The sequence below is a fragment of the Sorex araneus genome, chromosome 11 (genome assembly GCF_027595985.1).
Source record: "Sorex araneus isolate mSorAra2 chromosome 11, mSorAra2.pri, whole genome shotgun sequence".
Lineage (NCBI taxonomy): Eukaryota > Metazoa > Chordata > Mammalia > Eulipotyphla > Soricidae > Sorex > Sorex araneus.
The window spans coordinates 47,099,232-47,126,275 of NC_073312.1; the positions used below are offsets into that span (position 1 = coordinate 47,099,232).

At 52.1% G+C, this 27,044-nt stretch overlaps 1 protein-coding gene across 2 annotated transcripts; it reads right to left on the minus strand.

Moving 5' to 3' along the window:
* Positions 1 to 107: 107 nt before the first annotated feature.
* Positions 108 to 25,893, minus strand: SMARCB1 (SWI/SNF related, matrix associated, actin dependent regulator of chromatin, subfamily b, member 1). Of its 2 annotated transcripts, none has more exons than XM_055118820.1 (9): positions 25,606 to 25,893; positions 21,525 to 21,636; positions 19,724 to 19,853; positions 16,175 to 16,312; positions 14,613 to 14,740; positions 9,637 to 9,803; positions 5,883 to 6,073; positions 684 to 815; positions 108 to 413 (listed from the first exon to the last, which is right to left on the minus strand). In XM_055118820.1, exons 1-9 carry the CDS (start codon positions 25,885 to 25,887, stop codon positions 374 to 376), a joined length of 1,320 nt encoding a protein of 439 aa, XP_054974795.1. In that variant the 5' UTR covers positions 25,888 to 25,893; the 3' UTR covers positions 108 to 373. The 2 variants fall into 2 exon arrangements, with proteins under 2 accessions (XP_054974795.1, XP_054974794.1); XM_055118819.1 differs by having other exon boundaries at positions 21,498 to 21,636; positions 25,606 to 25,892.
* Positions 25,894 to 27,044: the final 1,151 nt, after the last annotated feature.

A 27,044-nucleotide genomic window follows, 5' to 3' on the forward strand; every position in this document is an offset into this window, starting at 1 on the left:
TTGCCCTGCCAGGCTTTGAGATGCCAACGCCATACCACCCCCAGCCAGGCCCCACTTCTTGCACATCCCTTGTTTTCATGCTGCTACCTTGAAGAAGAAATGAAACATGACCTGTTGCCTTTTATTTAAAAAGTGTTGCAAGCCCTGCCTGGGGCTCCTATACAAAAACCGAACACAACCCCACAGGAAGCCTCTTCCTGACCGGTGGGTGCTGGGGCTCAGAAGGTGGATTGGTGCCTTGGGACGGGGGAGGCCCCTTGCCCTGTGCTGCTCAGGACAGCCTGGCCGCCACCCGGCCTCCCTCCTCGCCAGAGATGAAGAGGAGGCGGGTCCGTCTTCCGAATGCTCCGTGGACACTGAGCATGCCTGGCCGTTACCAGGCTGGGGCAGTGTTGGCCAGACGCCTCATCCGTCTAAAGGAGAGAAAAGGATTGTGGCCCGGGCGGCTCAGGCTCCAGGCAGCTGCCTCCCCCCAGGCAGGAAGATGTGGCCTTGGGCTCACCCGCCCCCACCCTGCCCAGCTCTCCAGGAGCCCTTAGGCCGGGTTTGCGTGTGGTCCTGTTTGGACACCCACCCTGGCAGTGTGATCAGGACAAACCAGGAACCCGCCCAGAAAGCAGTGTGCATGTGGGGAGCATTCTGTCCGGCCCACGCTCAGAAGATGGTGCCCCTGGGGAAGGTACCTGGTGTTCCTGTCCTGGTCCCGAATCTTCTTCTCCATCTCGGCATCCGTCAGGGTCTCCAGCAGAGGGCACCACTGGTCAGCGTCGCCTGTGTTCCGGATGGCGATCTCCACAGTGGGCAGGGGGTTCTCGCTGTGGGGAGCACGGACTGGTAGTTCACAGAGCAGCAGCCAGGAAGGCCCCCAGAATCACAGAGCTCTGCCATCCCCACTCTGGAGTTCGGGAACTGGGACTTGGCAGGAAGGCCTGGGTGTTCTGTGCAGTCCCTCAGCAGGACTCCTGAGCGGGCTGGCCAGGATGACTCCTGTCACCAGAGCCTCCAGAGATGCCTCAACCTCCCCTGGCAACAACAGACCTCCCCACCCCACCCCCCGCCCCCCGGCCTCCTGGGCTTCATCTCAAAGCAGACTCGGCAGCCCCAGGGATGCCACTGCTGCAGCTGCCTCAGCGGCTCCTTGTCTGGGAGACTGGGAGGGGTGTTTGCTGTGGAGGTGGTTCCCCCTGACAAACTGGATCCCGGGCAGCCGTGATCACCGCCCGGGGGCTGGGAGGAGCTGGCAGCCCACTCCTGTCTGGGATCAGGAGGCTCTGAGTAAAAATAGGCAATGTGAAAGAAGAGAACAATGGTCCCCCCCCAAGTCCTTGACAGTTTTCCCGGGAGGGGCCGCGCTGCCCTGCTCCTGAATGGTCAACTTGCTCCTTAGCCCACTTTGCCTCAGTGTGGCAAACTAATACGCCTGAGAGAAGCGGGGCTACTTATTATGACAAAGCTGGACCAGACCCTCAGTCCGCTGACCACTCCAGCCTGGCCCCTTGCTCCCCGCCCGAAAGACACATGGAGAGCCCACGGGCCTCCCACCTCAGACCATCTCCAACCCCTTCTAGCTGCTGCCACTCTGTGGCGGCCTGATCCTTCCTGGCTCCTCTGGCCAGGCAGGCAGCCAAACTCCTGCTGGCGACTCCAAGGCCACTGACTTGGGCAGCGCCTGCCACAGTGGGCCCCCAGCCGACCCCCCCCCCCCCGGCAGCTCCTGACAGCTGTTCTCCAGTCAGTAGGGACAGTTTGGCAATCCAGGAACTACCCAGCCACAAATCCAAACATCCTTCCTCACCTCGAGGGAGCCGTGAGGGGCCGAGCCCACGCCAAGGGGAGCAAAACATGTTTTCCTCTTAATTTAAACAAGAGCTGGTGAGTGGAGGCCCCTTTGTTCACCTCCCCTTGGCTCTGGGAAGATTCCACTCTAGCGGTTGGTTCTAAATTAAGAACTGCTCGAAACAACATGTGAGAGGGCCTGGAGCCGGCAGGCCTGACTAGGGATTCTGGGGAACTCTCAGAAGCTCCCCACCACTCCCCGGGGGGCTCTGCTGGGTCATTTCCTGGTTTCGTGGAGCTCCAGGCTTCCTTCCACTCCCCCATGTCGCCCCAAGATCCCACAATGTCGGTGGGGCCCCAGAGTCAGTGCTTGGAGACGTTCCTGAGCTCATGTTTGGCGATTCCACTTTGACACCCCCATGTGACAGGCCAGGACAGCTGAGGAGCATTGCGCAGCCGGCTTGTCCACACAGCGAGACCGAGGGAAAACAAATGACTGGGAGGAGAGGAGACCGCACAACGTCACCCTCCTGTTTACTGCACAAGGGTGCCAAGTCTGTAGCACTGGCCCAGACCTGCATTAAGCAATGGTCTCTTAGGTATGACACTAAATGTGTCATAACAGCACGAGCAATACAAGAGGAAAAAACACAGACCACATGACAATCGGAGACGTTAGACAGCCCAGTGGTGGAGTGTAGCTGGGCAGGAAGGAGGCCTGGGTCCCAGCCCTGATACCCCCAAAGTAATGACCTCAAAGGGCACTGCCAATCACAATGGTGATGACAACCCACAAGATGGGAGAATCTGCTGGCAAATCTGATAAGGGCCCTAATCAAATGCCCAAGACTCAAAAATGAAATGACAATCCAACTGAGAAACAGACCAAGAACCTGAATGACCATTTCCCCAAAGGTAGTCAGCTGGCTAAAAAGCACATGGGAAGATGTCCAGTATCAACAGTTTTCAAGGAAGTGCAAAACCAGACCACCCCTGGATGGGAGGCACCAAAGGGGCCAGGAGAGGTTAGGGCTGGGAAGGTGGCATGTCTGTTCCAAGGACCTGGATCCAATCCTGTGCACAGCCCCCAAACATCACTGGGAGGAGTCCCCAGGGAGAGTCAGGTACAGCCACGCAGCTGAGAGAAAGCAGACTGGCAGCTCCCCAAACTGCTATAGCTACCAGATGACCCCAAAATCTGCTGAGGTCAACACCCAAGGGAACTGAAGAGTGATCACACAATTGCCCACTAGTCTTCACAGCGACTCCTTCCTCTTTTGGAGAGGGGCTCATACTCAGCAACGCTCAGGGCTTATTCCTAGCACTGTGCTCAGAGGTCACTCCCAGCAGTGCTCAGGGGACAAAGATGGGGATCTGGGAATTGAACCCAGGTAGGCCACATGAAAGGCAAGTGCCCTGCCCACTGAACTATCTCCAGTCCTGCCCTCTATTTCATTTTTGCAGGGATGAGGGGTGGAACCCAGGGTCCCACACACCAAGGCCCATGTTCTACTCCTCAGCCCCAGCCCCGAGCCAGCAACACAATCATGTATGTATGTAATCTGGATGTCAGCTGTGGTGTCACATCCAGTAGAGCACTGAGGGCCAAATGGTGGCAGATACTGAACCCAGAGCCTTTTCTGTTTTGGGGCCAGACCCAGCAGTGCTCGGGGGTTACTACTAGCTCTGAGCTCAGGGACCACTCCTGGCAGTGTTTGGAGGACTACCCGAGATGCTGGGGAGCAAACGCAGGTCGGCTTTGGTTGTGTGCAAGCGCTACTACTGCTCCAGCCCCTGAACCCAGTGCCTTGAACATGAGAGGGAAGCTAAGCCTTTCCACTCAGCCCAAGGCCCAGGCCCCAGCAGTAGACGGCAGGCTGGTAAGGCATAAAATAGGGCATTTCTCTGCAGGGCAGAGGATGGGACTCAAAACTGAGCAGTCGGTTTTGTACGTGAAAGGCCTTGGGTTTGAACTTGGCCAAAAAAATAAAAATAAAATTAAAAAGTTCTGATTCCAGCTGCCACAGGGCATGTACCATGATAACACTAAGCTAAAAAAGCTAGTCACTAAAGACCAGTATCTTATCTCAACCAAGAGTTCTGAAGAGAAAATTCATACACAGAATACTATTGGCTGTCCAAGCCTGGGAAACTTCGGGCTGGGGGTTAAGACCATATGATGTGGGACTTTCTTCTTGGGGTGGTAAAAACATTTTCAAACTGGCTGTGACAGCTGTTGTACAACTCTGCAAAAACACCAAAACTCTATGCAGTCAGCACGAGGCGGGGACTGTACATGTCAACGGGACCTCAGGGAAGTGGTTACAAACAAGCAGATCTTGTCATCAAGCTCCACACCCTGCCCCTCTGCCTGTGCCTGGTCGCTGGGGCCCCCTATCTTTTGCATGCCCAGCCTAGGGCCCAAGGCTGGCACTGCAGGGAGGGACTCGCCCCGCCATCATGCTCGTCTCTCCTGCTCCTGCCCTGTTCTGCTGGTTCAAGGGTAGCTGTGGGTTGTAACAGGCCAGCACCGTTTCTGAGAAGCTTGGGGTGCTCCTGCCATCCCTCCTCTTGCTTATTCAAAGGGGACCCTCCTGCCCACTGCTGTCACTAGCAGCCCAACTTGTGGACAGACTTGTCTCCCCATGGACCTCCATCCCCAAACAAGGCATCTAGCCGAGAGCTGGGCTCATCAGGGAAACAGACAAGACGGCTGTGGGGGCCCAGAAGAGCCTCTTGGATGGAGGCAGGGGCCAGACCTGTGCAAGGCAGATGGGCTGGGGCCCCATGCAGCACAGTGGTCCTGGCCCTGGAGACACGGCAGCCCCCTCACCTTCCTCTACGCAGACACCGATGACTCACACACAGAGACTGAGAGAGCAGGGGTGGGCTGGTGCCGGGGGTGCCTGGAGTGATATGAAGCATCAGGGAGCAGGGTATCCTGAGCCTGGCACCCTGCAGGGCTGCAGCTGTAGTCCCTGCGTCCCAGGGAGTTTAAGAGACCAGTGCCCGGGGGACCTGGGCAGCAAAAAAAGCCCAGAAACCCTCCTAATGCCCCCCCCCAAAAGGTGTTTATACACAGCCCAGCAGCCCTAGAGGGCTGCAGCTCTCCTGTCTTGCTGGCCGTTGCAGGAGGGTGGGGGAGTGCACAAATGTGCAGATCATGCATGCCTGGAGTATGCGAACTGGCAGCTAGGCTGAAAAGAGCCAAAAGGGCAGCCAGCCCTGAGCTACATGGTGCTTCTGACCTCCCTGGATGCTCGTTAAGAGCCTGACGAGTTGGATCACCATCTGGGGCCTAGGGCCTCCTCCCTTGCCTTGGGCCCAGGGAGGAAGCAGAACCACCGAAGAGGATGGAGGTGACGCACATGCCACCTCGGCCTGTCTGCCGGGAACACAGGCGGTACTCAGCTCCCAGAGGGGGTCAGCTATTTCCCAGGCCCAGCACCTCCTGGCCCATGGACTGAATCATTCCTTCTCTCTTGCTCAGCTTTATAGGAAGTCTGAAAAATCTGGTCTCGTGGGATCTCTGGGAGAACCAGCTGAGACACAAACACACTAATGAGCTCAATGAACTGTCAAGCAGACCTCCCTGCTCTGGCCCCCTCTCGCGCCACTTCCGGCTGCAGTGGCTAAGTAATGACCACCCCATGTGACCGATAAGTCTGGGTGAGGTGAACCCTAACACCCCTCTGGACACTAGGAGCAGGCTGGAAGTGAGGGAGAGCGCCCTGATACTACTCCGTCTACCCTTACTCAGCTTGCGGGGCTGCCACCCAGAAGACTACATCTATCCCTCAAGGAGCAATGCCAATAAGCCAGAATGTTCTGTCTATTTCCACCTTTGCAGATTAAGGGTCTGGTTCAGGGTTCAGGGTCTTGCAGCTGAAAGACAATGAGAAGTGACAATGGACAGAGGAGCCGAGGAACCAAAGTTGAGTCGCGGGGCTGTAACTTGTGAGAAAACGTTAAGTCTGTCAGCTGAGAACCCTTTGGGGGTGCCCCGAGGGATGGAACCACCAGCAGGGCTACCCAGACGCAGGGCGAGGCTGCAGCACCCCAGCCCCAATGCACGTAGCAAGCCTTCCACCTCGGCGCAGACCTACCTGAAGGCATAGGTCTTCTGATGCCAGCTCAGCTGTCCCCGGATGCTGTAGGCAATGGTGGTGACAAACTCACCCCCTAGCCCCAACTCGGAGCACAGCTTGAGAGCAAACTTCTCTGGAGAGTTCTCCTTCTCAGACATGTCCCACTCGAACTGGTCCACCAGGGAGATGTTGCCCACATGGATGTTGAGCTGTGTCAGACCAGAGAAGTGAGAGGGGCTGGGCCCAGGACCCTTGCAGAGAGCCGGACAGCTGGGTGGCCTGGTCCAGAGCTGCCCAGGACTCACCACCTGGGAACCTCGCTGGCTCATCCTCCCGCCCAGAGCGACCTCTCCGCATGCAGGGTACCATGAGGGGCTCTGGCTCCAGTCCAGCCCCAACACACTGCCCATGAAGTCCCAGCACGGTGCCCGTCCCACTGCCCTGCTCCCCAAACTGGACCATCTCAATCCTGCCTTTCCACCCCGTGGGCTTGGACCTTCCAAGGTGACGACACTGGTGTCCCTCACCAGCTGCTACCGTGGGGCCCTCTCTTGGTCCTTGACATCATGACCAGAGTAAGTCACAGATGATCCCCCACCTTGACCAGCCTGCAGGGCACATGCAGGCAGCCGGGGAGGAGAGCAGAGGCAGCTCCACCCCACTCCCGGCAGGCTCCCTGCTCATGTGCCCCCCCACCCAGAAGAGGCTCGAGCTGGCCCTGTGTGAGCTGCATCCAGGCCAAGACGTTCACAGCTGGACCCTGGGGACCTGGGCCAGCATGTACCTCACTAACTGACTTGTCCCCCATACGGACAAGCCATGGCTGTTCCAAAAGTGGGCTTCCTCAGTCACTCAGGAAGAACGTTCCACGTGTCTGCATTCACTGGACACCATGTTCATGAGACTCTGTCCACTCCTGTCTAGCAGTCTGCCATGTGGGCAGGCCATAGCACCCCTGCCCATTCACATGATCATCTCATGGTGCTCAGCTGAGCTGACTTGTCTTGACAGAGGCCACAGCCAGTAATGATGGTAGGGAGCCCAGAGCTACTCCCCAGGGTACCTAGGGGCCACTAGAGCCACATGGGGGGCATGTGTGCTGGGCATGAACTCAGAACCTTGTTTTACCACGTCAGAAATTTCGGAGGCCCTTGCTGCTGTTTTCCTTTATGTTACCGGGAATCACCCAGGATTCACCAGGGATTCTGGACTCACTTCAGCTTCAGCTCAACTTTCGCACAAGAAACGCGGAAGGCAGCAGCGGTGCTGTTCAGAGCAGAGTATGCGTGGAAACTTTTCCTGGCCCTAATCCAGCCCCGTTCATAAAACTCCAAACCTCTGGGCCCACACAACACAGTCAAGCCTCTCCTGTGTGCTAATCTCCATGCAAGCCCAGAAGTGAAGGTTTGTAGAACAGAACCGGAAGAGCAATATGGGGAGCCCACACAGCACACTGGGACAGAGAGCAGCAGGTGTCAGAGCCACACCATGGTCCTCAATGGAGAGCAGGTCCCACTATCCCCAGGGGTGACACGGAGGCATGGGAGGGAATCTTCTTGGACACGGGGTGGTGCTGTGTGGATAGGGTTCCCTCCCATGAATTGTCGATGACAGCTTTCACTTACAAAAAAAAAAAAAAACAACACCACAGGCCAGGAAGAACTCAATAAGCTGAGTGCATACTTTCATGCAGAAGGCCTGGGTCTGATCCCTGGCACTGTGTGGTCCCCTGAGCACCAATGGAAGTGACCCCCAAGCACAGAACTGGGAGTAGCCCCTAAGTATCACTGGGTGTGGCCCTGAAAACAAAAAACAGACCACAAACCCTTCACTCCAACTGCCAGGAGCAATCCCTGATTATGGAGCTGGGAGGAGCCCCACATCACCACCGGGTGTGGCCCCTAAAAGCAACAACAAAAGAAATTACAGAAGCTAAAGATATAAGGGGCAAAACCAGACAGAAAGTCTTCATGGACGGGCAGTCGGGGGAGAGATCCTGCAGGCTGACAGAGCAGAGCCGGCCAGTGCTAAGGAGGGAAGAGGGTATAGCTGGGCTCGGCGGGCCGGCTCCCAGGGGAGGTGGCATTTGAGGAAGAACTAAATGATCTGAGAGAGCAACCACGTGTCTCCCGGGGGAGGGGGTTCAGGGAGGAGCCCTAACTCAACGCCAAGGCCCAAGGCCAGGAGGATGGCCAGGGGTCAGGGTCAGGATGAGGGGCCTGAGGTTGTCTTAAGGCCGTCAGCTTGCCGAGTGCTCTGGGCCGAGGAGAGACCTCTATGGCAGCAGGGTGCCAAGAGGTGACTGGATGCTGCGGAGCTCACAGACCACACAGGGTCAGAATCAAATAGCCACAAAGCCTACACGTAAATATCAGTTTTATATACAAATATATATATATAAATAATATATATAAATAATCTAGGGGAAAAATAAAAACTTGGTAGAGGTTGAAATAATAGTACAGGGGGGTAGGGTACATGCTTTTTTTTTTTTCCTTTTTGGGTCACACCCGGCAATGCTCAGGGGTTACTCCTGGCTTTGCACTCAGGAATCACTCCTGGCGGTGCTCAGGGGACCATATGGGATGCTGGGAATCGAACCCGGGTCGGCCACATGCAAGGCAAATGCCCTACCCACTGTGCTATCACTCCAGCGCCAGGGTACTTGCTTTTTATGTGGCCAAACCAAGGTCAATCTCAAGCACCATGTAAGGGTCCCCAAATTCCTTGAGCTTAGAGGCAGGAGTAAGCCCTCAGCACCGAAAAGTGTGGCCAAGAAAACCAAACTTAATTAAAGACGCCAGTGAATGGAAAGTATACCTCATGCTCATGGACTGGAAACATCTAATACTGTTAAGACATCAGGATTATTCAAAGTGATCAACCAATTCAATGTAATCCTTATCACAATCCCAACAATATTTTTGGGGAAATGTAAACATTCTAAAATTCGTTTGAAATATAAGGGATCTTAAAGGGATCCAAAACATCTTCAAAAAGAACAAAGTTTGAAGAATCACACTTCCTAATTTTGAAAAAGATACAGTCAATAAGCACACTAAAGAACTTCCACATGGGGCTGTAGTGATAGCACAGCGGCTATCACTACATCCTTGCATGCGGCTGAGTTGCATGTTCGAGTCCCAGCATCCCAAATGGTCCCCTGAGCATTGCCAGGGTAATTCCTGAGTGCAGAGCCAGGAGTGACCCCTGAGCATCACCGAGTGTGAACCAAAAAGAGCAATAAAAAAACCCAAAAAAACCCACAAACTTCCACACCATTAATCAATAGGAAAATACAAATAAGAAAGGCAGCTGGTAGGAGGCAGGAGGCCTGGGTCCCAATCCCAGTTTGAACAGCCCTTCTCAATGAGGCTGGTGACTCTGTACCCAGCTCTTCACCTGTAATGCAGCGGGTAAGGTACCATCTTCCTCCAAGTCTGCAGAGGACCACTGACTGGGTGTAGGAAAATGTGCTCAGCTCAACCATGGGAAAAACACAGCAGTGGCTCCTGTGGGCTTCCCCACTCTGTCCATCACTGGCTTCATCTCCTTGCACCACTCAGGCTCTGCTTAGTGGCCCCTGAACACATCCAAAACATGAGACCTCACTTGGAAAAGTTGGTCCTAACCCTTTCTGGGCTCAGCGGAGCCCCCTGCTACCTAAAAGATCCTTTCCAGCTGTCCTGTCCCAGAGCAAAGACCAAGGCTCTGCAGAGGATTCGGTGGAGCCTCCTCATCTAATGTTACCCCAGGCTAAGGAAAGGCTCACCTTGATGATGACACGCTGGTCTGATTGGTCCTCCAGGATGCTGTCTGTGGGGTAGGACTCAATTTGCTGTCTGATGGCAGAAGCGATAGCTGGCACAAAGGTCAGTGGGTTCAAGTCCAGGTCATCACAGAGGATTTCTGAAAACATCTCAGGGGTCATCAGCTTTTCTGAAATCAAAGGAGAGCAAGAAGTGCCAAATGACAGCAGGACCTAATACGACTGTGCATGGCCCAGCCGACCATCCCCCCTTCCTCCTGGACACCTTCCTGGTCAAAGATGAGGATGGGAAATTTTCCTGGACATGGGGACAGGAAGAAGGAAGCCTGGAACAATCACTCCCTCATCCGAGTTCTCATTTCAGGCACTTTTCCCTCTACACCTGGGGGAAGTGGTCAAGGCCCATATAAAATTCTTGGCCTGGTTCACTTCACTGTAACCAATGAAATGCCTGGTGGAGAAATAAGTCAAGGCACTTTGGCACTGATGTAGCACCCTCACATTCTCCTTCTCTCCTTTCACCCTGGAAACCAGACAACCATGTGAAGATGACCATCGGTGAGCCAGGGAGAGGGGCCTCAAGAAACCAGTCCAGAGGGGTCCAGGTCTGGAGAACTATACCTCCTCACACAATGCCCTTAATTGTGTTACATTTTGTGTAGTTTCCCGTCCTAATTTCTGGAAAAGACTACACAGAATTAGTGGTTTATTAATTTCCTCTCTCTTTCTTTGGGGGGAAGTGGGAGGAGGTTACATCTGCAGTGTTCAGGGCTTACTCCCGGCTCTGTGCTCAGGGATGACGCAGAGGTACTCAGAGGAAGCGTTATCACTGCCAGGGATGGTTATATGCAAAGCAAACACCTTAGCCCTTTATACCTTAACCTTGGTGGCGCTGGTGTTCTTAAAACAATTTGGGTCTGGGGCTGGAGCGATAGCACAGCGGGTAGGGCGTTTACCTTGCACGCGGCCAACCTGGGTTAGATTCCCAGCATCCCATATGGTCCCCTGAGCACTGCCAGGGGTAATTCCTGACTGCAGAGCCAGGAGTGACCCCTGTGCATCGCCGGGTGTGACCCCCCCAAAAAAAAATTGGGTCTGAAGATTTCTATTTCGGGAGCTATTTTTTTATTTTACTTTATTGTATTTTATTTTTGCTTTTTGGGTCATACCCAGGGATGCTCAGGGGTTACTTCTGGCTTTGCACTCAGGAATTACTCCTGCTGGCACTCAGGGGACCAAATGGGATGCTGGGAATCGAACCTAGGTCAGCTGCGTGAAAGGTAAAGGCCCTACCGGCTGTACTATTGCTCCAGTCCCTCGGGAGCTGTTTAAATATGAATACTATTTCTTAAAAGCATTGACATAGGGCAATTCACATGGATGATTTTATATTAACGAAGTCATAACAGAGCACGTTTTGCCATTGCGAAGTTTTGTCTTAAGATTCGCCAAATTTATTTGTAGTGCTGTTTTTAACCTGCAGTCTATAGCAACAGCTCATTTTATTCCTGAATTTGATAATTTTTTGCTTTTCTCTTGTCAGTCTTGCTAAAGGGTTGTCAACTTTACTGATCCTTTCATTATTTTCTAGTGCCACTAACTCTAGGGCCTCACACATGTAAGACATGCATGCTGCAGTGAGCTATATCCCAACCCCCTGATCTTTCCAAACACTGTGTTTCACTAATTTCTCTACTGCTTTCATTTGCAATTTCATTTATTTCTATTCTTTTCATTACATATATTGTCTCCGCCTGTTTTGGTTTCATTTTTGATCTTCTTTATTGGTTCCCAAGATAGGACTGTTGATTATTCACCCGGAACTTTTCATTTGCAATACTCTGGTGCTATAATTTAACCTGTCAGCACTATGCCATCTGTATTTTTTTTTTTTTTTTGCTTTTTGGGTCACACCTGGCGAGGCACAGGGGTTACTCCTGGCTCTGCACTCAGGAATTACCCCTGGCCGTGCTCAGGGGACCATATGGGATGCTGGGATTTGAACCCGGGTCGGCCGCGTGCAAGGCAAACGCCCTACCCACTGTGCTATCTCTCCAGCCCTATGCCATCTGTATTATACACATTTTGGGATAGTACATTTTCAATCAGGTCCATTAATATTTTACTTTATTTATTTGGCCACACCAAAAAGCAGTGCTTGGGGCTTACTCCTGGATCTGCACTCAGCGATTACCTCAATGAGCCTCGGGGGAACCCTACATGTTGCCAGGGATTGAACCCTGGCTGGCCACATATATGGCGAGTGCCATACTTGCTGTACCATTGTTCTGACCCTGGGTCCATCTATATATATATATATATATATATATATATATATATATATACACACACACACACATATACATATACATATATATATATTTTGCTTTTTGGGTCACACCAGGCGATTCACAGAGGTTACTCCTGGCTCTGCACTCAGGAATTACTCCTGGCGGTACTCAGGGGACCATATGGAATGCTGGGAATCGAACCTGGGTCGGCCGCGTGCAAGGCAAATGCCCTACCCGCTGTGCTATTGCTCCAGCCCTGGTCCACCTATATTTTAAAATTTCCCTTCTAATTTACTATTTTAAGCTGTAAGTTACTTGTTTACAATTTATTTAATTTGTAAATATTTTCATTTTGGTAAGAGAACACGTAATATTTTAAATTTGGTAAGATGTGCCGTATGACCCATAGTAGAGTTAATATGGTTTACATTCCACTGGCACTCACAAAAGAATGCGCAGTCTGGGCTGGAGCAATAGTACAGCGGGTAGGGTGTTTGCCTCGTATGCAGCCAGTTGGGTTCAACTTCTAGTACTCCATATGGTCCACTGAGCCCTGACTGTCCAGTGATCCCTGACTGTAGACCAGGAGTAACCCCCTGAGCTGGTTGTGTCACTCACCACCCCCCCAAAAAAAAATACAAAAAGAAAAACACAACCAAAAAAAGAATGTGCAGTGAGCCATCTTGGGTGGAATGTTCTATAAATGACAATGAGATGCTACTGGTCAATGGTGATGTCGATTTCCTATAGTCTTGTTGATTTTCTGTCTAGTTATTCTATCTGTAGCTGAGAAAGGGATGTCAAAGTCTCTACATAATTGTGTCTTTGTTAAATTATTTTTTTTTAGTTCTATCAGTTTTTACTTCTCATATTTTTCGGCTCTGACAGAAATTAAAATTTCCAGGAGGAACCCTGCTCTATCTTGAGCTGGGGAGGTTCAAAGGGCTAAAGTATATGCTTTGCAAGTGGGAGAACTGAAATAGATCCTCAGTGCTGCCTGGTCTCCCAAGCAATGTGAAGTTACCCTCCAACACTACCAGGTGTGGCCCTAACAAACTGCTATGTCTTCCTGGCAGATTAACACCGTATTATTATGTGTGATTCTGCATCTTCTTGACCACACCAAGAACTCTAGAACTGATCCTGTGTGCCTCTGGTTTTGAAATACTGAGAGTCTTGACCGCAGGGGAGCCTGCTGCACTGGTAATGTGAACCACGCACTGACTTCCATCATCTCCTAGTATCATTTTCCCCTTGATACAGTTCTTCCTGACCACTCTTTTCCTTTATTTTTTTTGTACCAAGTATCATTATCTTTAAGTTGTCTTTAGTCCCCCTTGGTAAGAGTGGATAAAGAGACATATAAAGGAGAAATTTTCTGTGTGAAGAGTAACAAGACTGGGGCTGGAGCAATAGTACAGCCGTTAGGGCATTTGCCTTGCACATCGCCAACCCGCGCTCAATTCCCAGCATACGGTATATATGGTCCCCCAAGCACTGCTAGGAGTAATTCCTGAGTGCAGAGCCAGGAGTAACCCCTGAGCATCTCTGGGTGTGACCCAAAAAGAAAAAAAAAAAAAGGTAAGAAGAGAGGAGCTGGAGAGAGAGTACAGCAGGCAGGGAGTTTGCCTTGCATATGGCAAACTCGGGTTTGATCCCTGGCATCCCATATGGCCCCCCAGGCACCGCCAGGAGTGATTTCTGAGTGCAGAGCCAGGCCCTGAGCATCACTGGGTGTGGTCCCCAATACAGGTGTGTGTGTGTGTGTGTGTGTGCGCGTGCGTGCGTGCGCGCGCGCGCGCACATGCCTCACTTGGCAGTACTAAGGGCTTACTCAGGGATCACTCCTAGTAGAGCTGTAGGACCATATGGGTTGAACTCAGGTCAGTCACATGCAAGGCAAGAGCATTCCTGGCTGTACTATCTCTTTAACAACCCCCCCAGCATTTTTACAGCTCCTACAACTTCCCTTACCCACAACTCCACTTAACAATGTCATCCACTTCCCTATTATCAGCTAACCAGCAGGTCCTAAACATAAGCAATCCAGCTCTTAGGCCTGGTTCTCAGAGTTGAATAGAAGCCCTTGAACTCAGGCTTCTGGCAAAGCAGCCTAATTTCTCTATGAAGACCAAAGAAACCAGGAAAATACTTAAAAACCAAATTATACACATGCAATAATTACAATGGTGTTATTTAACATGTGAAAGTAATTGAAAGGGAAAATGCAAAACTAAAAATATTTTTAGGGTGGTGAGATTCTGGTGATTCTAAACTGTTACTTGTTTTTAAATGACGCAAAAATATCTCAAGAGGGCAGAGGGCCTGCTTTGCACGCAGAGGCCAGGTTCGATCAGCTACTGACCCATGAGAAGAAGAGGTGGAGGTGGACGGGGGTATAGGGTGGATGCACGAAGGGCAGGAGGCTGAGCAGACTGAGCACATCAGGTGGCTGGGCAGATTACACATCACACCGAGCTTCCCACATTCGACAAAAAAGGAGGAGCCTGAGGCCCAGCACACAGCAAACAGCTGCAAAAGCAGAATTGGACTGAGAGCTCACATCCTCAAAATCTATGCCAGGATGCTCTGCATGTCATTTTCAGATTCCAGCTTCTGACTGATGGCAACGGGACTGCTCACACGGTGGCTGTGCCTGGGCCAGGCAGACACCAAAGGCTGACATACCATTCATATTCCAGGTAAAGGCATCCCGAAGCTTCTGCCCATCGATCTCCATATCCAGACGGATGGGGACCAGCACCTCGGGCTGGGATGCGTTCTCATGGATCACAGCTGGGTCATGGTCATCAAAGCTGGAAATAAAGTGGTAACAAAGTCAGCAAAGGGGCACTCTGGGTCCCTATGCTCAAGAACTCTTTTGTACCACTGCTGATATCCAGCAAACCTGGTTTGAAGGGAAAAGTCCACATCCTACAAGAGACCTGCCAATGAATGGCAAAGTCAGCAGAATCCTGGCCAGCTGGGGTCTCCCGGCCACAGAGCAGAGCTGCCACAGGCACTTACGCAGGGAGAGCAAATAGACCATGCTGAGACGGGCTCTATGATATGAAGAGACGGAAGATTGTCATGACTGTAGCCTGAACACAGGCATATACTAGCTGGGTCCTAGGATGGCCAAACCTGCAGGCAGGATCTAACTGAGCAAGCTAGGCACGAGACTGAGGGCCAAAGCCAGATTGAGAGAGACAAGGAGATGAGAGTTGGAAAAATGGTTCCCAAAATACATCTATATCCTAACCCTTAGAACCCATGACCATTAGCTTCTCTAGCAAAACAAACAAAAAGACCTCAACAAATATGATTAAATCAAGGAATTTTCAGACACAGGACAGCAGGTAGGCATTGGCCTTGCATATACAGTCACCCAGGGTTCAATCTCCAGCACCACATGAGCCCCTGAGCACCGCAAGGAGTGATCCCTGAGCAAAGCCAGGTGTATGCTCTAAGTACTGCCGGGTGTGACCCCAAAACAAAACAAAAATAATCATGTTTAGAGATTATCCCATGGGCCTTAAATTACAGCATGTGTTCTTACAAGAAAGATAAACAGTGGGAAATTGCACATACAAAGGGGAAGGCCACCGCTGACCACAAAGAGAGACTGGAATGATACAACCCCAAGCTGAGGAACACCCACAGCAAACATAAGCAGGAAGTTTCAGAAGCAGATCCCCTCAGAAGCCCTAGAAAGAGCATGGCCTGATTAAAACTTTGTTACCCAAGGAAAAACTTACTTCTAGAACTACTAAGAGAATAAACATTGGGGCCAGAGCAATAATACAGTGGGTAAAGCGTTTGCCTTGCACACAGCCAACTTGGGTTCAAACCCCACCACTCCATACAGTCCCTGAGCCTGCCAGGAGTGGTCTCTGAGCGCAGAGCTGGGTGTGGCCCAAAAACTAAAAAGAAAAACACAAAGAGAATACAAAAGCCACCCAGTTTGTGGTGACATGCGCCAGCAGCCACAAGAGAGTAACATTACAGAAGTGACATCGAAGGCATTTAAAGCTGGCAGGGAAAAAGTCTAAGAAGAGCGCCCCCAGGAAACCCATGGGAAATGCTGGGGAAATGATACCGTGGAGAGACTGGCACGGGCAAAGCAGAGCAGACACTGGGCACGGTGGGCACAGCTTCTGGGAGGCAAAGGGTGGAAGCAGTTTCCTGGGGCAGAAGGCACTGGCACCGTGGGGAGTTAGGGGGACTGAGGGCAGAGGGCACGCACTCACCACAGAGGGAAGGTCCTCTTCTTGTCCCGGCCCATTCGGTTCCTGTTAATAGTTGTGGAACACGGCACAGCGTCCAGATGGTGGGAGCTGTTGGGCAGGGTGGGCACCCACTGGCTGTTCCTCTTAGCTTTCTGTTCCCTGGGAGACAAGGGAAACATTACATCAGTTAGCAGCCCAGGACTGCCACAGGGCGTCATGTTCACTGGATGCCCACTCGCCCCTGCAGGGCTCCACACTCTCACGGTGACTCCGTGCACTCCAACCCCTGCAGGAGTCTATCCCCCAGGCTTCCTAGCACCTGCTAAGAGGCACTGAGGCCAGGAAAAGAGAGCCAAGAGTCTCAGTCACAAGGTAAAAGAAAGTTCTAGGCCTGGTTCCAGAGATGCTACATCCCTTTGATGCTGAGTTGGGTTTCCCTGCAGGGGCATTGCAGGAGGAATATGGGTGGCAGCAGGGAGGAGGCATGGGCAGGTCTAGCGCTTGGGGTGGGGGAAGGGGGGAGATGCGATCAAAGGGTCCCTACCTAGGGTGGCCTATTCCATGAGAAAGTGACGGGGTCCAGCGACTCCTCGTGACTGACGTGAAGGGAGATTTGATCAGACTGGTGATACAGACTCGGAGGCCACACCTGGCAGTGCTCCAGGAGGAATGGTGCCAAGGGACCAAACTAAGGGCCTCACACAGGATGTCCCTGTGTGATGAACTCGACCTTCAGACTTATTTTAGGTGAATGGGCCTATCTGGGTGAGGTTCTGGTTTCCTGGCTTCTAGGACAGTAGAGTTAAGATGACGCATTGTTAAACGCTTTCTAGGAAATGATGCTCAAAGTCATGAAAGTAACCCATGTCCTATAAAGGGCTCATTCTCTGAATCACAGATGGATTTTGCTACAAGAAAAACAGCAAAAGCTTTGTTATGCAGGGCTCCAGCTTGGGATCTAAGACACAAGACTGCCCCAATTCCCAGCCTCCCCTGTGAGCAACGTGAGGGCAGGGGCAGGGCATGACACACCCTCATATCCCCAACACGTGCACCACGTCTTCTTCAACCATCTGCTACAGTCCAGACTGTGGTGTCACTGCAGCTGACTTTCGGCCAATCAGATCCCGCCGAAGGGTTGGGTGGCAGGGGCCCAGAACCCCTTTTGCCACAGCTGCTGAAGGCAGGACTTTTATGGCCAGCTTTACCTTAAGTGACACCTGAGAAAAGAGGGTATGTGGGACTAAACTGAGTTGAAGCTAAGAGCTCAGGCAACAGGGCCCCAGGTTCCCAACATAACTTATCTGGCAGCTTCTAGCCTGACCAAAAACTCACACAGAGCCAACTATGAAGCAGTGAATTCCTAGCCCCTCCTCGAGCAAGTGCTTCCTGTCTCAGGGGCGGGCCCAGGAAGAAGAACTCCTCACAAATTCCAGGACCATGCCAGTGTGGCTGGGCCTATATTTGGGAACCACGGGTCTAGATTGCCTGTTTTCTCACTTGGCCTTTCCAAATGTGGGCACTGAGGCTCCTCCAGGCCCCAGAGTCTGACCACCTCTCCTTAAGAGTCTCAGTTCCAAGCCTAGGCCACTCTGCAAAACCCTCCTGTGTAGTAGCTGTCACAAATGGACAAAACCTGTTGCCTCACAGAGTGAGCATAAAGATAGGGTCAGAGAACATGGGAAACTCAGTCAAGTGACCTTCCTCCACTGCCACCAGGTCTGCCCATGAGCCTCAAGCCTCCACTGGACAATGGGTGACTGGGAACAGAGGCACTGGCCCTCCTGTGAGGTTGACTGGATTGTGGAAGGCACTTCCCGCCTTGGGAACCCATCTCCCCTCATAGGTCTCCCCCCACCCCCCGCTCTCTACACAGCAACTGTTCCCTCAGCTGTTCTTCACATGACATGATCATCAAGAAAGTGTTTACTACCCCATAAAGATTACTGCTGACATGTGCAGACTTGAAAGTCCCATCCATGTGTACACAATTTGCTTCCGCCACTACCCAGGAAAGTCTCGCCATCCCTGGGGGGAAAGAATCTGCAGAGCACACATCCAACTGGCCAGGCTGGATGCCCGCCACTTTTTTTTGGGGGGGAGGGGAGTTAGTATAAAAACCATCCAAGAGCACAGATGAGAGAAAATCTGGGTGAAATGATTTTCCATAACCACATCACTCTAAAAATTAACCCTCTACCCTGAGTTTTTATGTACATTTTTGTGCACAAACTTGCCATGTTTCTTTGAGCTGACAGTGTAATATAGGGATTCCTCACATTTCACTTGGGAACTGTACCTAGGGCCATGCCAGAGGGATACAGAAGAGACACGAGAGAGAATTCTTCTGTACCACAGATGCCACAGAGGAGGCCGAGTCCCTCAGGTAGCTGCTTCTTCCCTCACTCGGCCTGTCCCAAAAGGACTGGAAAGTTCTGACGGCTCTGGATTTCCCATGATTATTCACAATGCTACAACAGACATCTCTGTACAAATAATAGCTCTTGTTGTTGTTTTTTCAGATTCTTTCTTTGGGACAAACTCCCTAAGGCGAAATTAATGGGCTAGAGAACAAAAAGACATTTGATGTCATGTTTCACAGAAGGCCAGGCTGTGATCTGCCACCACAGCCCCACGACTGCACCATCTCTGTCATGCACTTTCAACGCTCTATGTTGCCAGATGTTTGTTTTTTTTTACTTTGAATTTAAAAAATTACACCCCAGGACAAAGAGTGTTCCCTACGTTTGTTTTGGTTTTTGTTGTTGTTCTGGGGCCACACCCAGTGATGCTCAGGAGTTACTCCTGGCTCTGCACTCAGGAATCATTCCCGAGTGGTGCTCTGGAAACCTGGGTTGGCTGTGCGCAAGGCAAACGCCCTACCTGCTGGACTGTCATTCCAGCCCTGGTTGCTCTTTCTATTTCTGCTATAAGACACCCTTTTCCCAATCTCTCTACTGGGGTATCCAAATGATTCTGATAAATCTGAATGAGCAGACTCTTTGTACAACAGAACCACTTTCTACTCAGTTTCCTGTTTGTTCAATAAATACTGTGTAGGGGCCGGAGCGATAGTACAGTGGGTAGGGCGTTTGCTTTGCACACGGCTGAGCCGGGTTCAATCCCTGGCATCCCACATGGTCCCCCAGGCACTGCCAGGAGTAATTCCTGAGTGCAGAGTCAGGAGTAACCCCTGAGCATTGCTGGGTATGGCCAAAAAGCAGAAAAGAAAAAAATAAAAAAGACCAAAACTACAAACAATAAATACTGTGTAAAGGCTCTAAGCCTATGCAAGTACATCTATGTTGATTTCTTCTGAATTCATCAGGGCCACCAGTTTTCCTAACATATTAGTCCCACATGCAAAGCATTCCTATCAACTCTCCAGAATCCAGGTCTCTGCTTACACGTCTAAGAAATTCCAAAGATAGAGAAGAAACTCAGAAACTTGGATAAGGCGATTTGTAAGCAGTGAGTAGTGTTGAAAAGTATTTCAGCTCAACTTCAGCACAGCATGAGAAAGATATACTGTCGTGGGGGCCCACTCTGGCCAGGTAACCCTGGGATTACCTGAGGTAGGTGGGGGGCTCCGTGCTGATGGACACGGCCTTATACTTCTCATCATTGCCATCCAGAATCTCTTCCACCTCTGAGGCTTTCAGCAAGGTCACACTGGTAGCCAGGGTGGTGTATCCGTGATCTGCAACAGAGACGTCGCTACCATCACCATTCTGGAGGGTCCCGAGGCAGCAATAGCCAGTTGATGCGGCACATCAAGGTCCTCGCATGCAGGAGGTGGGAAAAGCAGGTGTCGACCTTACTACTGCTGAATGCTGGCCTCTTCCAAAAGGGCAGTCTGGACCGGGTGCTTGATTTCGAGGTCCTACTAAGTAAACACTCCCTTAGAACTGGAACTAATTTGTCAGGAGCGCCCTGGCTCCAGGCACAGAGGAAGTATACACGTCAGGGACAACTGTGGCACAGTGCAGCCCATGGGGCCAGTGAGGGCACAAGGAAAGCTCCAGAGTAATACCACCAGTGGGAAGAGGTCTGACACCATTGCAATCACGACATGAAGCAGAGTGGAGAAATGGAATGAGAAATGGAAAAGATTTTTCTTTTAAAGCAAGAGCCCTGAGAGTTGCAAACAGCTGCTGCATGTAGAACACCAATTTCTGGGCCTGCGCCAGGCAACACACACTTTCTGGGAAGCAGGACAGATGTAGGTCCCATGACCCACAGCTCTTCTATGAATCCTCGGTCAAAAGCTGCGACCTGTCTGGAGGCTCAGCCTAGCTTCTCCTGGAGAAACAGTTAGGAAAAGTGTCTCCGAAGCACGAGGCTGAAGAGTCAGCAGCTTACAGAGAGGAAAGCAAAGCTGAGAGCTCAAGCGTTAGTGACTGATGCTCTACCAAGGGGTGGAGATAAGGGAAAAAAAGGCTTTTTGAAGCAAGTGACTGGAAATGTTATAGCAGCAGATTTAAAAGGGAAAAAAAGCTCTGGCTCCTGCATTAAAAGAACCTCTACAACGCCCACAATGGACAAGACCACAGCAACACCTATAGGTACAATCAAACGGACAGACTTCACACAGGCACCCACACAGAAGCACGTACGCACATATGAATTCACACACGCGCGTGCGCATTCATACATACACACAGGACTTTGGGCAAATCTTCACCTAGGCCCAGGGCAGCTCTCTACAAGGTGCCACCGCCAAGTGGGAAACTGTGTCCCCACCAGCCAAATGTCACGGCACCTCCAGACCCCAATTGATGGTGAGACTGTCCCCCAAGGCAAGGTGGGTCAGGCCCTTGGATGTGTGAAAAGCAGCCTGTCACCCTGCACAGAGCTGCCACACGGTGGGCGGCTCCGTGAGCATGCCCACACACGCCACAGCATGAGGAATGGCGCATGCACACGCGCTCAAGCGCACCGGCGGCCAGAATGGAGGACTAGGGGATGGAAGCCAAGCGGTGAAAGCCCCAGGGCGAGTGGGCGCGGGGGCCACCACCCGCCGCTCGGGCTGCATGGAGGGTGACGATGGCAACACACCCACAGCAGATGGCAGAGCATCACAGCATTCCAAAAACGTTTTGAGACCAACTTGTCTTCACCGCATCTGCTGCCGTCCCGGCTCACCCCCCTCTCCCGCTGATCAAGGACCACCACTGGCTACCTGAGCCCTCAGACAGGTGGGTGGCGCCTCTGGTCCTGGGATGCTCCCTGTCGCACTAACGTCAAGGGCAGCAGTGAAGACACTCTGGAGTAAAAACGTTTTATCCTCATGACATAAGCGAGTGGTTTTGAAACAGGTTTACAAACCCTCGTGAAGACGCACCCTTAGTGTTAGGTTTTGTTTTTTTACCATGTGACGATGCAACTATTTTCTTCCTCTCTTCCACAGTGGCTAGCCGCCTCCAGAGTGAGGGGTACCTCTTGTACAGAGAACCTCGGAACATACGGAGGTAGTTCCCCACCTATGAGTAAAGCAAGAAGGCTCATTATGAGGGTCAGGTCTCCACATGGAAGGGGGGGATCCTGGTATAGAGGTTCCGCTGGATTGAGTGTCAGACAAACAGACCTCCATAAAATCACATTCTGCTGACAGCGAGGGTTCAACAGCAGTGCACATCTGGCCCCCATCTGCCCTTCTATGCGGGGGGAATAACATCTGCATCCTGACAATAGAACTGAGGTCCCAAAAGGCCTGACCAATGCATGAAGGAGGGCCCCTGAGTTCACCAAGAAGCCCCCAGAGTGCACTGAGAAGCTGGCGGTGATTTGGATTTGGGAATAGGCATCTCTGGCACTTTCTAGAAATATAAAGCCTCTTTGACTCTCTTTTATCTTAAGAACAGGACTTTGATACTTTTACGAGGCAATAAACACCAAAAAAGCCTTTAATTTCAACCAGATGCTGGGTAATTTCCCCCATGGCCCCTGTTGCTTTGTTTAGTAACAAAATCCCAACCAGGAATACCAAAGGAATTTTCCGAAGAGTTTAAAAAGCACTTATCAGCAATCACCAGATTGCTACATAAATCATTACAATCCCCGAACAATAGTTTCAGCTGACTTGTGCCAAATACTCAAATATGACTTCCTTAATGAAATGAAACTGTGTGCTAATGTTTTTATAGAAACATCCCCACTAGCTCCCTGACCTTCCCAAAATGATCACTGGTACCACATTCAAGGGGAAGGCAGCCCAGGGGTCTGGCTCCACTCGTACTTGGGAATCATCTTCCTTTTAGGGGCCTCCTTACTCATGTAAGTGCTCAGCGACTAAACTTCACCCCACCATCACACCTATCACTCCCATCTACCTTTGTAGTACAGTGTATGTGGTCAATAAAAATGTTTCTGCAAAGAAACAAGATTTCTACCATGGAAAACCAGTGTTGCGGTACAGCAGAAGAGCACACACAGTGAGTGGCCCATGTGTCACACACAAAGCACAAAGCCTTCTCAGCTCTTGGGCTTCTGTAACATTCCTTCCCATCCAAGGGGAGAAGTGCCACTGGGTTTTTGAAAGAAAGTGACAAGAATGCACCTCCTCCGCGCCCTCCCTCCCCCTCCACCACACACACACACACACACACACACACTCTCTCTCTCTCTCTCTCTCTCTCTCTCTCTCTCTCTCTCTCTCTCTCTCTCTCACACACACACACACACACACACACACAGAGCAGTTCAGCAGGGCTCCAGAATTCCCAGACAATTCTCTAAGCCTTAGAATTTAGAAGACCTGGGCTCCCATCCCTGGGTTTTCCCTAAACCATCTTTGCCCTCTCTGGACCTGGGTTTCCCCAGTGTAAAACGAAGGTACAGACTTGGCGAGCGTACAGGAACCTCCGGCTGTCCTCTGGCTTGGTTAACTTATGGCTGCCAGCGTAAGGCAGAATAGTGTCCCGCATGTGCTACCCATGTGGATGCCCATCTCCCTGCTGACCCCTCCACCTTTGTACCTTAGAGGTGCTGGGTATACTGCAATGCCGCTTCTCTGGTCACTGTGCCCAGAGGGCCCTCTAAAGACTGGGTCTCAAACAACTGTTCCCACTCACTGAGACTTAAAGAGAAGACTGCAGTGACAGAAACAAACACCTGTGCAGGGGATGAACTTCATCTAAGCCTCTCATGAGACATGTGAGCTGTGACTGGGACATACAGCGGTCCTAGAACCAGGTCTCTGACAGTTTGGTCACCTAGCCACGTGCTTCCTCGTAATACGCTCCATCTAAGAAATAAATGTTTCTGTCCACTCAGAGTCAAGGCTAAACCAACTGCTCCTCCTGACAATGGGTCAGATGAGGGTTTCTTTAAACCTCCCCCATACCGCATACTGAAACTCCTCAGTTGCCTCTCGTGGCTCACATTTAGCAGGTGCCTGCCAAGCCAAGAGGATCATTCTGCGCTAAGGCAAATGAACAGACACTGGCTCCATTTCTCCAGCACTTGTTTGAAGAGCAGCACTTGCGTGTTAACATTAAAACACTGAAGCCTGAGAGAAAGCAGAGCAGGTAGGGCACTTGCCTTGCATGTGGCCAATCTGGGTTCTACCCCTGGCACCCCATATGGTCCTCCAAGCCCTGCAAGGAGTGATCCCTGAACAGAGCCAGGAGTAAACCATGAGCAGACAGGTGTCACCCAAAAAAAAAAAAAAAACCAGAGTGCATCCTGCCCTTCTTTAGAAAAGCTAGTAGGGCTGGAGAAAAAGTATAGGAGTTACAGTGCTCGCCATGCATGCGGTTAACCCTAATATAAAACATACTCCCTCTCCCCAAGCACTGCCTGATCTGGCACAAACGTCCTCTTTAAAAAAGCGAACAAACCAAAAAACTGGTGATAGAACCATCGGCCTAGAATGCTTGCCTCGAAGGTAGCCGACCCATCTTTGATCCCCATCATCCCACATGGTCCCCCAAGCAATGCTAGGGGTGATCCCTGAGTGCAAAGCCAGGAGTATGATCGGCATTTCCGCCCTGAGCATTTCCAGGTGTGACCCAAAAACAAAACAAAGCAAACAATTTTTAAAAATCTGGTGAGAATGGTTATACTCAAGTATTGATAGTACTGACACTGGTCTGATCATCAAACACAAGTAAAAAGTCGAGCCAGAATTATAAGGTGTCTAGAATGCCTCAGTGGCCCTAATGAAGCAGTTATCGTGAAAAAAAAAGAGAGAAGCCAAAAATGGGGGGGAATGGTATGAAATGTGGGAATAAGACATTGAACACTGCTTCAAGAAAAGGCAACCGCTGACATTTTTGTTTTTCGAGGGGCTACACCTGGAGGTGCTGGAATGGGGATGCCGCCAGCAGCCGGGCCAGGTTGAACTCGGGACCTCCACCTCCCAGGCCCCAGTCCCTGGCATTTGGTAACTAGCTCTCCAGGATCCACACATACTCACCTCTTGACCTCAGGGAGCTTGGACTGCTTGGTAAGCGCATATCGGATTGGTACTGGGAAGGGAAGGGGAGCAGAGGAAAGAGGGAAAGGCACGGGAGGAAGGAAGAGCTGGCAATGCTAGAAATCAGTTTGGGGGCCTGAGCGATAGTACAGTGGGTAAGGACCTTTGCCTTGCACGTGGCCGACCCGGGTTCAATCCGCATCCCATATGATCCCCCGAGCACCGCCAGGAGTAATTCCTGAGTGCAGAGCCAGAAGTATAGCCTTGAGCATCGCCGGGTGTGATCCAAAAAGTGGGAAAAGAAAAAAAAAATCAGTTTTGTCTGGCAGCATTTATATTGAATGTCTGTGAGTACTGCTCATAGTTTTTAGTGAAAGTAGAAGCTGGTGACTGTCTTCGGATCAAAAAAAAAAAAAAAAGCGTTCATCTGAGGCCATTTGTTAAAGCAATCTAGTTCGCACAGGCTCCCAGGGAAGAACCAGTGACCGGCAGGGCTTTCCGACAATGAAGTCGTGCCGCTGCGACAACAGAGCACTGCCACCTCTAGCCTGGGTCTTTCCCCTGCGGTGACCCGGGGTCAGGCCGAGGCGACCGGCGCCCAGCGCGTCTGGGCCGGTCTCGTCCAGGGTCTGCGAGGCCGCGAAACACCCAGGCCAGCGTCCTCCCCGGCCCCCACTTCCGGCCGGTCAAGCGCCCGGTGTCCTGGGTCGGGGTCCCAGAAGCAGCCGCGCGGGGAGGGGGCGCAGGGGGCCTTCCCGGGCGCGCCCCGGGGCTGCCCGACCCAGCCCGTTCCTCCGCAGACGCCACCGGCGCGTCGGGGAGTCGGGGCCCGGGGGGCGCGCCGCGGGGAGGCGGCGGCCGAGGCGCTGGGCGGAACCGCCGCCCCGCCCCGCCCCGTCCCGCCGCCCGCCCCGCCCCGCCGCGCCGCGCCCGCCCGCGCGCCCGGGATGAATGGGGACGCGCGCGCCCGGGCCGCCGCCGCCGCGCCGCCCGCGGGGCCGGGGCCGGGGAGCGAGGGCGCGCCGCGGGCTACCTCAGAGCCGATCATGTAGAACTCGCCGTCGTCCTCCAGCTGGAACTTGACGGGCTTCTGCCCGAAGGTCTTGCTCAACGCCATCATCATCATCGTGGCGGCGGGGCGGGCGGCCGGGGCCGGGCGTCGAGAGATCGGGAGCACGGAGGCGGGGCCGAGCGGCACCGAGGCCGAGAAACGGAAGGCGGGCCGGGCCGGGCCGGGTCTCGCGCTGCCGTCGGGATCCGCGCCGCCGCCGCCGCCGCCGCCGCCGCCGCCGACTAGGCCGCCGTCGCTGCGCATGCGCGGGCGTTGACGCTAACGCGCGCGCCGCCGCCGCCTAAACAAAGGACTGAGCGCGCCGCCGCGAGCCCCTTAAAGGAGCCACGACCACAGTGCTCCTGCGGGACGCCGTCCGGAGGAATACTTCTCAGGGACAGAAATAGCAACCGAGGTCCTGATCCAGCCGCTGGCTTGCCCCAGTCCCACAGCCGAGGCTAGGGACTCAGCCCAATGGGAGAGGAACAAAATAAGGGAGGTCTGGAGGACAGGAAGAGGCCAGAACGACCCGTGCCTCAGTTTACCCACGTGGAAAATGCAACTCAACTGAGTAAATAAGAGAGCCTTTAGTGGGGCGCGCGCACTAGCTGGAGTGTATGCTTTGCGTGTAGGTGCTGGGGTTCCATCCCTGGCACCACGTTATCCCCTTTCTCTTGAGTACTGCAGGAAGCAGCTCCTGAACTATATTCCCTGGACACCACTGGGTTTTGCACAAAAGTAAGAAAAAGAAAGGAGCCAAAGAGTACAATGGAAAGGAAAGAAGGAATTCTAGAAGTGATCTCTGAGCAAGGAAAGAAAGAAGAGATGGAAAATTGCAAGAGTAAAAGGAATCTAGGAATTCTAGGGAAACATATTCTTGCTCCAGGCGCCCTGAGCATGACAACACTGGGTGGGGCTGGCAGGATGCCACTGCCCAGGTGCTACTTGGCATGTCTTGTGCATTAGTGGAGAGTTGGAGGGGAGGAGCCTTCTCTGGTCCTTAACTCTTGCTCTGGCCTCCCAACCATCAAGGGATGGTAAGCACAGCTAGCCAACCCTGCCCTGAGGGACTTACAGTCCTGAGAACTAACTAAGGAAAGCAGCCAAGTATTCCATGCATGTGGTGGAACATACAGTGGGTCAAAACACGCCCACTGCAGCCTGCTTCCTATGGCTCAGCTAGGCAGGCTGTGCCATGGTAATCAAGTGGGAAAGGGCAGTTTAGAGACTTGCACTTTTTAGGACTTACAGGACAGGGCAAGGTCAGACCAAATGACATCCCTCGGTAGAGGATGGTCTGGACCAAGTGGGGAGGCTGAGAATGAAAGACAAAGTCACAAAGGTATCCAGTTAGATGGAGGAATAGAACAAGAAGAGTCCTAAGCATTGAACCCAGGGAGCCGAGGCCAAGGTGGGGCGAA